Below are 15246 nucleotides of genomic sequence, written 5' to 3' on the forward strand. Positions count from 1 at the left end.
GTAGTATCATTTCATCTGCAAAAAACTATATGCCAATAAAATAGACAACCTAGAAGAAATGAACAAATTCTTAGAAAGATAAAATCTCCCAAGACTGAACCAGGAAGAAATAGAAAATATGAACAGACCAATTACCAGTAATAAAATTGAATCAGTAATTTAAAATTTCCCAAAAAACGAAAGTCCAGGACCAGATGGCTTCACAGGTGAATTCTATCAAACATTTAGAGAAGAATTAACACCTATCCTTCTCAAACTATTCCAAAAAATTGCAGAGGAAAGAACACCTCTGAAGTCATTTTATGAGACCAACATCACACTACCAAAACCAGACAATGATATCACAAAAGAAAAATTGCAAGCCAGATGAAATAAAATTTGTATTTTAAGGCAAGAAAAGAAAAAATGACCAATGAGATTAAAAGAATATCCAATTCACCAATTAGAATATGAAAAGATGCTCAATTGCATAATTCACCAGGGACATGAAAATTAAAACTGCGTTAAGATAATCCTAGCACAGTGTCTAAAGTTTACAAAAGTATAATACCAATATCAGTAAATAGTTTACAGCAACAAGAACTCTCACACACTGGTTGATAAGGTAGGAATTAGCACAACCACTCTCCAAAATAATTTAGCAGTACCTTCTAAACTGAGCCTTCTAAAATAATTTTAAGAGCCAGGAATTCTTCTCCCAGGTATATATTCAACAGATATGCGTGCCCACATGCACCGAGAGACCTATACAAGAATATATGTAGCAGAGCTATTTGTATTAGCTTCAAAAGCAAGTAAAAGCTCTTTGTTCCCTTGAGGTCTCCTGCTGGACTGAGATGGAATAATCTCTATTTACCCTTACATGCTTTTCTTGTCTCAGAATGAAGTAGTTAAGATATAACATAATATATGTAAGGTGATATGCATTTGCAGATATGAGATTAAATGTCCCCTTAAGAAGACCAAGGTATGGACTCAGAAAGAAAGGGTGGGGAAAACTATTTGAAAATAAGGAACTGGCATTTCTCATGGCAGCTAATGTCTTAGTGATCTTTGCTGTCAGTATACCAGGATGGAAACTTGAGTTTTAAAAAGTTATAAAATCAATTCACAAACATAGTAAATTTTTAAAAGTTAAACAGTATAGAAAGACATAAAATAAAATGTCTCTTTCCATCCATAGTTCTTCAAATATAATCACTATTTTAGGTATACTTTCCAGGAAATAAAAAAGGATACTTTGTCAGTTTATATACACATGTACTCTATTTTTTACATCTACCCCAATGTGTTAATACTACAAATACCAATCAACTCCTCACTTTTTTCTCTTCACATTAATCAAGGTTGTCTTGCCTTCTTATATGTGCAACTTTATCTCATTCTTAATGTCTGCATTTTATGTCATTGTTTAGATGTATCAGAATATTCTTAAGCAGTCCTATTATGTTGCTTCAAGTGTTTTGGCTATTATGAATAATGTCACAAAAACATTATTTTAGAGCTATCTTCCATATTTTCCTTAAGGTATTTTCCAAGCAATAGAAATGTGGGGTCAAGGATATGAGCTTTTTAAAACCCCTAACATTTATTTTTTCACTTTGATCACTGGGCAGGAAACTTTGATTATAGTTAAGGATGGGTACTTCCACTTCCTTTTTTCTAATTTACTAATGCATCCTGGTCTTTGAAAAAGCTGTTTCTCAGATGTCTTCCTTGGGGCTACTGTGACAGTGTACAACTAACTGTAAGATCAAGGCCAAACCTGATATTCCTGAGAAAACCTCTCTTTTGGTCTCAGCCCTGGGCAGGCCAAGTCTTCATGCTGCTGTGGGTATCACTGCTGGTCCTGGGTAAGTAGAACAGCTCAACGTGGGCCCTGGGTGGGGTTGGGACAGCACATCTCTACCATGGACCTGGCCTTTTCTTGGGGCTCAGTCCCTGCTCAGAGATTCTTTTCTGCCTGGGGAGATTATATTCTCTGGCTTCACTGTATAGCTCAGCGATTTCTCCCTTGAGGCTGAAAGCGTGGTCAGAGCTTCAACTTTACAAAGAAGGAAACCACAGTGACCACAACACTTAAGGGTTTATTCATTTTTTTCTACAACAAATATTACTTGATAAAGTCCAGAAAATGTATTATGTTTGCTTGTTCATATTGTCTCATTCAGAGAAAACCCTAGTTTTCTCTCTGCAGAGGAAGAGTGTTTATCTCTTGTATGACAATGCCAGAACATGGTGCTGGACATGGGAGGGAAAGTTTTCTAATACAAAAGATGTCTCCTTCTTTTGCACACAAATGCAAACCACAGCTGTGATTGTCAGATAAAGAACACAGGGAGGGGGAGACAAAGACCGAGACTCACAGGGAGAAGTGGGCAAGGCAAGGGAAAAACCTAAGATTCATGACATTCTTTCTTTTTCCCTCCAGGTTTATTGAAGTATAGTTGACAAATAAAAATTGTATATATTTAAGATGTACGAGATGTTTTGATATACATATATTATGCAGTAATAACAACAATCAGCTAGTTAACATTTCTCTCACTTCACATAATTACCGTGTGTGTGTGTGTGTGTGTGTGTGTGTGTGTGTGTGTGTGTGGTAAGAACACTCAGAATGAACTCTCAGCAAATTTCAACAAAACATTATTAGTCACCATACTCTACATTAGATATCCAGTACTCCTTCGTCTTACAACTGAAAGTTCATTTCCTCTGACCAACATCTCCCCAGTTCCCCTACATCCTACTCACTGCCTGGCAAACACCATTTTATTCTCTGCTTTTGTGAGTTGAACTTTTTCAGATTCTACATGTAAGTGAGATCATGCAGTATTAGTCTTTCTCTGGCTTATTTCATTTAGCATAATGTCCTGTAGGTTTATCTATGTTTTCACAATGGCAGGATTTTTTTCTTTTTCTTAAAGCTGAATAATATTCCGTTGCATATATATATATATATATGCAACGGAATATTATTATACACCACATTTTCTTCATCCATTAATCAGTTGACAGACAATTAGATTGTTTCAATATTTTAGCTACTGTCAATGAATATGGGAATGCAGGAATCTCATCAAGATACTGATTTTATTGCCTTCAGATACATACCCAGAAGTGGGATTGCTAGATCATATGATAGTTTTACTTTTATTTTTTTTAGGAACTTCCATACTGTTTCTGCATAATGACTGTGTGAATTTATATTCTTACCAACAGTGTACAAGGTTTCTTCGTCAACACTTGTTATCTTTTTGTCTATTTGGTCTATCTTTTGTCTATTTTGCCATTCTAACTGGTGTGAGGTGTTATCTCCTGGTTTTGATTTGCACTTCCCTGATGATTATTAATGTTGAGCATCTTTTTATATACTTTTGGACACTTTTATGTCTTCTATTAAGAATATCTATTCATGTCCTTAACTGTATTTTAATCAGGTTATTTGTATTTTGCTGTTGATTTGTTAGAGTTCCTTAGACATTTTATATTATTAACCCCTTATTGGATATATGGTTTGCATATATTTTCTCCCATTTCATAGGTTACTCTTTATATTGTTGTTTCCTTTGTTGTGCAAAAGCTTTTACTTTTGATGCAATCCCATTTGTTTTAGTTATTACTTTTGTTGCCTATGCTTTTGGGGTTATATCCAAAACTCATGTCCCAGATCAATGCCAAGAAGCTTTCTCCCTATGTTCTCTTTTAGTAGTTTTACAGTTTCAGGTCATATATTTAAGTCATTAATCTACTTTGAATTGATTTTTGTACATGGTGATATATAAGGATCCAATTTTTTTTTCATGTGGATATTCAGTGTTTGTAGAATGATTTACAGGAAGAACTATTCTTTCCCCCTTGTGTGTTTTTGGCACCCCTTTTGAAGATCAGTTGGCTGTAAAAGTGTGGACTTATTTCTGGGCTCTCTGTTCTTGATCCATTGATCTATATGTTTATTTTTACGTTAGCTTTGATTACCATAGCTTTGTAATAAAATTTGAAGTCAGGGAGTATAATGCCTCCAGTTTTGTTCTTCTGGTTCAAGATAGTTTTAGCTTTTGGGGTCTTTGTGTACCTATTTCAGTTTTTTTCTTTGTGATTACTATGGGACCTTATAAAATATAACAGACAATTTAAGTTAAGAAATGTATTTCAATCACATATTAAAACTCTACACTTTTAGTTCTCCCCCCCATTTTGTTATGGATATCACAATTTACATATTTTATATTGTATATACATTAACAAATTGTTTTAGCTATAGTTATTTTTAATACTTTTGTCTTTTTAAACTCTTTTCACTGGAATTAAATGTGATTTATATACCATTATATAGGATGCTACGGTCTGAATGTTTGTTTCCCCTCAAACTTCATATGTTAAAATTTTGACACCGAAGGTGATAGTATTAGGAGATGGTGGGACGTTTGGGAGATAATTATGTCATGAGGGCAGAACCATCATGAAAGAGATTAGTGCCCTTGTAAAAGAGGCCAAAAAGAGCCCTCTTATGCTTTCTTCCATATGAGATTATAGTGAAAATATAGCTGTCTATGATGAAGTGCACTGTACTGGAGATGAGTCTGCCAGTGCTTTGATATCGGACTTTCCAGGCTCCAGAGCTTTGAGAAATAAATTACTGCTGTTTATAAGCTACCCAGTATGGCATTTTTTTCATAGCAGACTGAATAGAATAAGACCCAGTATTCAGAGTAGTCTGAATATAACTATACTGATCTTCCTCAATTCATGATGAGGTTATGTCTTGATAGACTCACTATAAGCAGAAAATACCATAAGTCTAAAATGCATTTAATACACCCAGCCTACTGAATATCATAGCCTAACCTAAACTGCTTTAAGCATGCTCAGAACAATTACATTAGCCTACAGTTGGGCAAAATCATCTAACACAAATCCTATTTTATAGTAAAGTATTGAATAGTTCATGTAATTTATTGAATACTGTACTGAAAGTGAAAAACAGAATGACTGTATAGATACAGAATTGTTGTAAGTTTACCCTTTTGACTGTGTGGCTGACTGGGAGCTCTGGCACACTGCTGCTGCCCAGCATCACAAGAGAGTATCATACCACATATTGCTGGCCCAGGAAAAGATCAAAATTCAAAGTTCAAAGTATGGTTTCTACCAAATGTGTATTGCTTTTGCACCATCACAAAGCTGAAAAATCATAAGTCAAACCATATATATACTCACCTTTAACAGTGAATTTTATAATTTCATGTGTTTTCATGTTGCTAGTTAGTGTTCTTTAATTTCAACTTGACGAACTTCCTTTAGCTTTTCTTTACAACAGGTTTTATGGTAGTTAACTTTCCCAGCTTTTGTTTATCTTGGAAAGTCTTTATCTCGCCTTCATTTTCAAAGGACAGATTTGTCATGTATCGTACTTTGGGTTGGCAGGGTTTTTTTCTTTCAGCATTTTAATTATCCCACTCTCTCTAATGATCTGCAATTTCTCTACTGATAAATCCACTGTACGTTTATTAGGGTTCCCTTGTGTGTGATGAGTTGCTGTTCTTCTGCTGATTTCAAAACTTTCTCTTTGTCTTTGACTTTTAAGAGTTTGATTATAATATGCCTTGGACATTTTGATGTCTAGCTTATTTGAGATCCTTTGGGAATCATGGATCTAGATGTTCAATTCCCTCCCCAGATTTGGGAAGTTTTTAATTATTTCTTTAAACAGTCTTTCACTCTTATTCTCTGCTCCTTCTGGGACTTCAATAATGCATATATTGATTGGTTTAATGTTATCCCATAAACCACCTAGGTCATCTTCACTCTTTTTTGGTCTTCTTTCTTTTTGTTCCTCTAACTGGGTAATATGAAATGGCTTGTCTTTGAATTTACTGATTCTTTCTCATGCATGATCACTTCTGCTATTGAAGGTGTCTATTGAATTTTTCAACTTAGTCATTGTATTCTTTAGCTCCAAGATTTTTGTTTTGGTTCTTTTTATGTTTTCTATTTCTTTGTTAAACTTCTCATTTTGTTTATCTATTGTTTGTGGATTAATTTACTTGTCTGCTTTTTCTTATAGTTCATCGAGCTTCTGTAAGACTATTATTTTGAAATGTTAGTCAAGCAGTTCATGGATCATTAGGGTAGTTACTGGAGCTTTATTAGTTTCCTTTGATGTTGTCATATTTGCCTGAAAAATATGATCTGTGTAGCTCTGCATTGGTGTCTGTGAATTTAGAAAAGCAGACACTCTTTCTGGTATTTACTTGTTTGAACTGTTAAATACTCTTGCTTCTTCCATGAACTTATAGGATTGCCTCCAGGATCATGGTTGAGCTTGGCTGGAGCTGGATCTCATGGTTATTGCTGGGTCTGCATTTGGGTCTGAAGTTGGCAAGCCTGTTACCAAGGGCATGGATGGGTGTGATTTCTGCTAGGTCCCTGAGCATTCTCTCATTGGGTTGTTTGGCTGGTCCCTGGGAAGTCAGGACTTCCCTGAACTTCAGTAGAGTGGTACTGGAGTTTGGTCACAGGATGGCTTTAGGACCACAGTCAAGTTCAAGACATGAAGTTCTGTTGTCAGGGATGTCTACAGGTGTGGCTTTCACTGGGTCCCTGGGTAGAACCCTGGACAGGCAAGACTGCTTTGGACTACAGTAGAGTGTTACTGGATCTCAGTCACAGAACTGCTTCAGAAATAGAACTCAGGTCTGAGGCTGGTGGGCTTGCAACCAAGGGCATGGATGAGCATGAATTCCTCGGCAGAAAAGGCTGGTGGCAAGACAATGGACAAGTGGAGCTAGAGTTGAGTTTACAGGAGAATAAGGCAGCTTTCCATTCTGTAGCTGGGATCATAGTCAGTGAGTCTTCTACCAGCGCATGTGTTTGTCTTCTCAAAGTGGCCCTCCTTGGTCTTGGGCTTCAGTGGGGTTTCACAATCTCTAGATCTCAAAGCTCTCAGTTTTTGTTTGTAGATGGCTGCCAAAACTTTGTTTCTGTAGAGGGTGGAGACAAAGACTAGAGAACTCCTCTTCTACCATCTTGTTCATGTCACTCCAAATATGTGACATTCTCTTTGTGCCTGTGGGTGTGTATAAGTCTATCAATTCACACATATCAACTGGTTCTTTTTTTACCAAAGTTGAAAATATTAGAATAAAACATATTTGTTCAACAAATTATTTAGTAACATTAATACACAGCACTATGCTAGGTGCTGAGAATGATGGGAAGACACGGGAGGCAGCATTTCTGTGCTTAGGAAGCTCATGATATAGAAGGACCTTCAACAAGGCCAATGTACAAGAAATATCTATGTAACAAGATCTCAGTTAAACAATTGTCCAAGCAAAGTTACCAATGATCGTAAAAGTGGTTAAAAACTATATGCCAAGTAGCTGGTAATGACTTCATGAAACAGATAGACGGTAGGAGATGGAAGGGGCAGGGAAGAGGTGCAGCACAATGTGAGAAAAAAAGACCCCATAGTTGGAAGCTGCATGGAATACTCCAGAAATAGGAAGCACATCCTTGTGTGGCACCAAAACAAAGGAGCAGGATAGGGTAATGGCCAGGAACATGTGCTTTGGGGTCAAACAGGATGGGTTCAAATAATTGGGTTAAAAACTCAATTCTGCCCTTAACAGCTACTTAAACAGTTTCTGGTCTGTAAAATGGGGATAATCATAGAACTTTCCTCATAGGGATAGTTAAGAAGATTACATGAAATAATGTATGTGAATATCTACCACAGAGAATACACTCAGAAAAATATTAGCTACTTACAAAACAATACAAATCCATGGTGCCAAGATATTTAGAAAATGGCAAATAATCCATTGCTCTGATTATAACACTTAGGTTTGGATTATTTCTTATCATCCCCATGTGGACAGAGATAATATCCCTTTTGCTCACTGCTGGATTTCCATTGTCTTGTCCAGTTCCTAGATACAGTTGGCATTCCACAAATTTCTGTTGAATGAATGAATCAAATCTGTCCCTCATCTGGAATGTGTAATCAGTTTACAAACTAGTCAATTTTGCCTCCTCTGCCTCTCCAATACCCTTTTCTCAAACCCGTATTCTCCCAAGTAGAGATACTTACTAACTTAGTACTTTAATTAATTCATTACTCAATAAATGTTTATGAAATGTCTCTTATAAGCCAGGCACTGTTATAAATTCTGCGTGATATTTGGTGAACATGAGAAGTCCCTGCTTTCACATAGCTTCTATTCTAGAGAAGGGAAAGTAAACAAACAAAGTAAACAAGCAAATAAGATAATTTCAGATAAACATTCTGAAGAAAATTAAATATCATCATCTCTTGCTCTGCCTTCCCTCCAGTCCTTCTGCTTTACATCTGCCAGAGTGCTCCAATAAGTTACAACTTTTAATCTTGTCACTTTCTTACTTGAAACTTTTCCATGGCTCTCTGTTACTTTTATGATGAAACCATAGCTACATACCATCCATAACTTAGGCCCTGCCTATCTGTCTAATTTGATTTCCCCTAAACTCTCTACCTTCCAGAACCACTCCTGCATTCAACTTCTAAACACCAGTGTTATTTCTTCACATCTGTGCCCTTTCTGTCTTAATTACACCCCCCATCAGCTCTTGCCACACACAAACACCTTTGCCCGGCTGACTCCTATGTTCTCATTCAGTCTTCTCAAGCATCACTTCCTTCAGGTATCTTTCATGGTCCACCCACCCTCTTTGCCACACACTGACTCACATACACAGACCCTGCATACTAGGATGGGTGACCCTTCTGCCTTCAAGATGCCCATGTGTATTTCTGTTACTGCACTTATACCCTGTATTATAATTATATTATTTTGCTTAGCGTTTCTGTTTATCCCACCAATCAACTTCTTTTATCAGATACCATTTTTTATTCATCTTTTTTATTCACGCTTTAGTCCAAGCACAATGACCAGTATAAATAGACATTTGACAAATGACTATTACATTAAAAAATAAATTTTAATGAAAGAAATAATAAATGAATGAAAAAAAAACAAGCTTTCCCTTTGAAAAGCCAAAGATTCCTTGCTCTGTGCTCATCTCTGGCTCTTTATATTTTTACAGCTCCTGTCAGTGGACAATTTGGTAAGTTTTCCTTTCTTATGTACTTCAGTGTCCCTGGATAAGAGTGTCTCCCTAATAAATATGAAATATTTGTGATGATTGCCTGAGGATCTCTAATATCTCCTGTTTCTCTTGCTGAGGTCGGCAAAGATGTGAAAGTGTCACCTGGTCTATTGGCATTGCCTAAGAGCCAGGATAGCCATGTGGTCATCCTCTGACCCTCCCTGGAAGAAGCAGCAAATGTACAAGCAACTCCTGGCCTTCACTAGGTCCTGCACTTACTCCTATTGCAAATGGACCCCAGATAACAAGGCAGGACATCTTAACTCCATATCAAATGCACAGGACTTGGGATAAGACGTTTTCCAATCAGCAAGCCTGCAAAACTTCTCTGAAAACATCACACTGTGAAGATACCAGTGGGAATGTTGCCTTCTCTGAAGTTTTAGGAGTAAAATCCTCCAGGAAATGTGTGGGGAGCATAAGAACATCCAACAAATGGTCCCTTAAAAGAAAGAAATACACAAAAAGAGGAGATTGAGGGAGGAGACAAATTGTCTGTATCCCACATTTTTTTTAAGTTCTAACACTTAATTGCCAATCTTTTGGGTCAGAGTATTTTGGCTATTTGAGGACTCATAAATAGCAAGAACTCACTACCACCTCTCTCCTGTCCAAAATCAGCTGCCCAGTGTTTCATCCTTAATTAGATCACCTCTGGATTCTAGCTAACACCTTGTCCATTCTTTGCTCTACCACAATTAGCTATGATGGGATTTTTCTGGGCATTTCCTGGATATGATCTATAAGATGAAGGTGTTAGACAAGTTAATCTCTCAAGCTTTTTCCAGTGCCAAAATCTTAATATGATTTATCCTTTTTTGGAAAGTGCAAAGTTGTGATTTTAACAACTCCCTGGGAAGTTCTTATGAGTTTATGAACATGATGAAGTGGCAGGGGCAGGGGATGACATTTCCCAGGATCCAATTCCATAACAGACTAACCTACCATTTTTTTCCCATTGACATTTGGCAGTGAACCTTTCCTGGTATCACCCTCTTGAAATCATTTTGCTCATTGTCATCCCCTCAGCAATCACTTTCTGCTGGGTGAGTGCTTTGGTTGAAACACAGACTTGAGCAATCAGTGACCTTCCCAGGGGGGTTTCTTAGGGATTCTCCAAAGCCAGGACCTCCAGTCTGGGCCTCACAAACCACTGTGACGGGGACTGCAGGCCACTCCACCTCAGATTCTTTCTCTTTCATTCACAGCAACTGAACCAAAATCTGTAATTTTCCTCCATTCTCCATGGACCACTGTCTTCCAAGGAGAGAATGTGACACTGACTTGCAAAACATTTCACTTGGATGCATCAGAGAAAATAAAATGGTACCGTTGGTATCTTCTGGAAAAAACACAAAGTGAAACCTCAGGAAACACCCATGAGGTCCATGAATCTGGAGATTACAGATGCCAGGCCCAGGACTCACCCCTGAGTAATCGTGTGGGCTTGCTCTTTTCTCCAGGTGGGAAAGAAATGAAAGAAAAAAGTTTAGTAATAATAAAGTTACCCAGAACTCAGCTAGATTTACTAATTCAAAAGCTATAGAAATAGGGCCCAGGAATTTATATATTTTACAAGCTGCTCAGGAAAAAGGAAATTTGAGAAGCAATTTATCTGAATGGTTTCTGAAACTATGTATAGTTTGAGGCTTATAAAATTTATTAGGAATAATAATCTACATGAGGATTTGTTAATATTTGACAGATAGATAGATAGTTTTATAGATAGACAGAAATTTCCATTTCTGTCCTAAAGCCACCTGTTTTGAGTTGAAGCAGTATCTTTCTAGTTATAATGCTCTTTAATTTAGTGAACAAGGAAGCAGTATAGTAACAAAGAGCTAAGAGCTTCTTTGACCTGACAATTCCCCTCTTAAGAATTTACCTACTGAAATAATCATAGATATATACAACCAAAATTGAAGAACATTAAATGGTCAAGAAAAGAAAACTCATTAAATGAATTACCTTACTGCCATTGTAGGAAAACTTTGTGGTTATTGAAAACCAGATTAGGGAATGATATTGATGATATAGGAAAGTGTTCATAGCAAAGTAAGTGAAAAGCAAGTTATCAAGTAGATAAATATTTTAATTTCATAAAAAGAAAAGAAATACACACAGACTCTCATATACATGTACATAGAAAAAAGAACTTGAAAAAATCTGGGTGGTGTGATGATAAGATTAATTTACATTTCCGTTTACAAAATTTTCTCAAACATATGTGTTCCTTTTAAAACCAGAAAAAAAGAGGGATTTCCCAGGTGGTCCAGTGGTTTGGACTCTGCACTTACATTTCAGGGGCACGGGTTTGATCTCTGGCTGGGGAACTAAGATCCTGCAAGCCGCGCATCATGGTCAAAAAATAAAATATAAAATAGATAGATAGATCGATAAGACCAGAAAAAAAGAAATGATAATTATTTTAAGAATCCTTTTTCCTAGTCCCTCTCTTATAAAATCTATTGGAATAATAATGAAAAGAAGGGAGAAACAATCAGATGAAACAAACAACTGTCCATGTGTTTCCTACAGCCAACCTGATCCTGCAGGCTCCACTTGATGTGTTTGAAGAAGAATCTGTAATTCTGAGATGCCGAGCAAAGGCAAACACAGTACTGAAAACTATAAAGCTGTACAAGAATGAAAAAGTCCTGGAAGATCACACTGTGGAGATACCAGTGGGAATGTTGACTGACTTCCATATTCATCAGGCAAGTCTGAAGGACAACGGCAAATATCACTGTACTGGAGTTAAGGAAGATGATCAGTTGGTTTCTTCAAACTCGGTCAAAATCGAAGTCCAAGGTAAAGCCTTCATTATTTTGTGTAATAGGTTAGTCTAAAGGAGGACCCCTGAGATTGTAGAGGATAAAGAGGGTGGACTGTAATACCATTGAACCTCAGGGCACAGTCCTACAAGGAACAGAGAAAGTATTACTGTGCTTTGGGCTGAAGGATATTAGTAATCAAAGGTGGCATCTCTTCTGCCTGCTTTTGTGTGCTCTGCTTGCTCGTGCTGAGGATGAACTGTGTTTTTCTCCAGAGCAGTTACAAGCCTCACTGCTCCAGGGACTGTTTTGATTCTTCTCTCTAGAGCTGTTTCCACGTCCTGTGCTGAAAGCCAGCTCCACCCAGCCCACTGAAGGAGGAGCAGTGACTCTGACCTGTGAGACCCAGCTCTCTCCACAGAGGCCAGATGTCCAGCTCCAGTTTCACTTCTTCAGAGACAGAAGGTCCCTGGGGTCAGGCTGGGGAAGCTCTCCAGAATTCTGGATCCGCACCATATGGAGAGAAAACTCAGGGTCTTACTGGTGCCAGGCACAGAGCATGAATCCCTCCGTCCAGAAACAGAGCCAGAGATTACAGATACAGGTGAAAAGTAAGTGTTAGTGAGGTGAGACTTGCTAAGACTGGGGCTGGGAAGAGCCGGGCAGAGTGGCACAACAGTTGTTTATTTTTTTCTTTCAATCCCATGAGATACAACTCTTTCTTTTTCTTCTGAAGTTTCTCTTCCTTGACACCATTTTTTTTTCCTGGTAGGTCTATAGGCATAAGCCATGGGCTGTGGCAGAGCCCTCCGACTGGGCTGGATGGACTCTGCACGGCCAGATGGACAGATTCCTAGAATGCTAGATCCCTGGAGCAGAGCACTTAAGAATAAAAAAACAAAGGACAGGAGATTGGGGAGTAAATAGTTTCAACTTGCTGTCTTTAAGGATGGTGTTTTATCCACGATTACTTTTCCCTACATCTCTGAAACTGTGTAGGTCCTTATGCATGAGTGCTAACCAATTGTCAAATGCCTCTTCTGATTAAATTTGACCCATCTCATAGGAGACGTGTTTGAGCATTAAGAAAGATGCAGATCTGGGGTGCATGCTTTCCTGAATGAGGAAGAGGTGAAAGTGGTAGCATTCTCCATAAATTCACTCCCATTCCTAAGCAAAAAAGAAGGTTCTATGTTTCTTCTACACTATCCAGAATTTATTAATCTTTGTTCTCCAGTCACAGTCAACAGGTTTTCCTTAGGTCCCTGGTTTGGACTGGAAAATTGAAAGGAAGTGGAGAGGGTGTTACCCAACAGTTGCAAAATAGTAATTTCTAGCATAGGATCTCCCCTAGCATAATTGATGGAACCCCAGTCTCAAACCCTACTCCCTCTCTGTTCCCAGGTATCTTCCCTTGTTCTTCAAGCCCCCAGGATGACTCAGAAAGGCACTGCCCTAAGCCAACATCCTAGTGTAAAACCACAACCACCTGGAGTATAGAACAATTTCATCACAGATTTTCCCAGTTTTAGGAGGACTGTTATGTGTCCACATCCTCTGATCATCTAACTGACTGGCAGAGGTGTTAAGAAGTGCTTATTCCAGGGCAAGCTTTCTGTATATGCCAATGATTGATTTCCAGCTAGCCATTGCAGTTGTCACAGCTTCAGAACAAGCACCTCTGATGGCAGGTCTTCCTGTCCCCTTCACCATCCACCACTTCCCCCACAAGCAACACCACTGTTGGGCACCGGGTGTAATTTCTAGAATGATTAGTCCATGTTCTAACAGGTAGGGCATGAGGGGAGGGTGGGCAGGGTTACCTCTTTTTCTTGTGCCAGATGCTCTACCATTTCATTAGGGAGTTGAAGTTCTCCCAAACCATGGATGGACCACAGTCACTCCACCACATTCTCCCTCGTCCCAAGGAACAAGCCCAATTCTACTCCAGGCCAACTTCCCATCGGGTCAGCAGACTTAGCCCTTCCCATTCTGAGACTCTTCTTCTATGACTCATTCTGTGACACCCCAATACCAAGAATCCCACATGTCATTTTTATTCATTTAGAAGTTGTTCCTGACATCCGTATATACCCTCGCCCAGAGTTGGTGTTTGAAGGGCAGGAGCTGGTGCTCATCTGCTCAGTAAATGGAGTTCCAGGCCCCATCACAGTTTCTTGGTACAGAAAATTCAAGTTGAGGACAGAAAGAAAGTTTCACACTTCCTCAAAAACAGAATTCAAGATCCCTGTGGTGCAAAACAGCCATGATGGAGAGTATTATTGTGTTGCCAACAATAGTCGTTCCTCCTTCCGCAGTGACCCAGTGACCATCAATGTGAAAGGTATGTCTGCCAGATATTGTCTGAGGGATGGCTTTTCAAACTTCGTGAAAACCACAAGGTGGTTGGGTGGGAGTGAATGTTGATAGTTGCCAATAATTTACTACTCTGAATAATCTACCAGAAGTTAGAGACTAACAGGAGTGGGATTTAGGGATAGAAGGAGTTATGGGAGCTTTTGGAAACTCCTAGAAATGGAGGTCAGAGAAAGTGCTCAGTGATTGGCATATGTCTGGACTCTTCATATTTACAAATTACTTTTTAGCTTAAATGCAGTGGCTCCTGGGATAAAGCCAGAACAAACAGAATTTTAGAACTGGAACAATCTGGGACCATGTGTCTTCATAAGCCTCATTGATTTAAGGATGTGCAGGGATTCCCTCCCTCCCACTACCTCGTTGTCTCTTTTAGTTCCAAATGACACATCCTTTCACCACCCTCAGGGCTCCTAGGGCACAGGATATTGGGAAGAATGAGATAGAGTTCCAGATCTTCCCTGTGAAACCAAGGGAGCCTCTCTTTCAATTCTGTATCAGTTTTATCATGAGGCTGAAATCCTGAGGACCCCAGACCCCTATAGTAGAGGAACATCCCTAAATCTCTCTGCCCACAGAACATTCTGGGAATGACTCCTGTACTCAGACAATGACCTGGGGACCCAGGCAGTGAGGAGAGGCCACTCTCCATCAGAAGTGAGTTAAGTCTGACCACCAGAAGTCACAGGATCAGGTTGTTTGTTACCCCACAATCTAAAGACTGCAGCTTCAGAAATTCACAGGCTTTTGGTTCACATGGCACCACGGCAGGTTCATTGCCTCTGCTTGGCAGATCTGAGCTCCTTCCTGTGACCACACTCTCAGGAATTCCTTACAGTGAATCATCAACAGTAAAATACACAGTCTGACCAAAACTCTCCTAACACAGCTGTGAAAATTTTTCAGGGTCCAGATGCTGTCAGAGTTCACCATTATTTGGTTT

At 38.7% G+C, this 15246-nt stretch overlaps 1 protein-coding gene across 1 annotated transcript in view; it reads left to right on the forward strand.

Annotated features, from left to right (window-relative positions):
* Positions 1-1822: 1822 nt before the first annotated feature.
* FCRL5 (Fc receptor like 5) overlaps positions 1823-15246 on the forward strand; it is a gene marked incomplete at both ends in the record, with an annotated part of 49683 nt that continues 36259 nt past the window's right edge. The window contains 6 exons of the mRNA XM_082833207.1: positions 1823-1853; positions 9091-9111; positions 10362-10616; positions 11692-11964; positions 12254-12538; positions 13996-14271. Of these exons, the coding sequence (XP_082689333.1) occupies positions 1823-1853; positions 9091-9111; positions 10362-10616; positions 11692-11964; positions 12254-12538; positions 13996-14271 (1141 nt within the window). The remainder of the gene's footprint in view (positions 1854-9090; positions 9112-10361; positions 10617-11691; positions 11965-12253; positions 12539-13995; positions 14272-15246) is intronic.

The sequence above is a fragment of the Leucopleurus acutus genome (genome assembly GCF_964270905.1).
Source record: "Leucopleurus acutus genome assembly, chromosome: 2".
NCBI classification, from domain to species: Eukaryota; Metazoa; Chordata; class Mammalia; order Artiodactyla; family Delphinidae; genus Leucopleurus; species Leucopleurus acutus.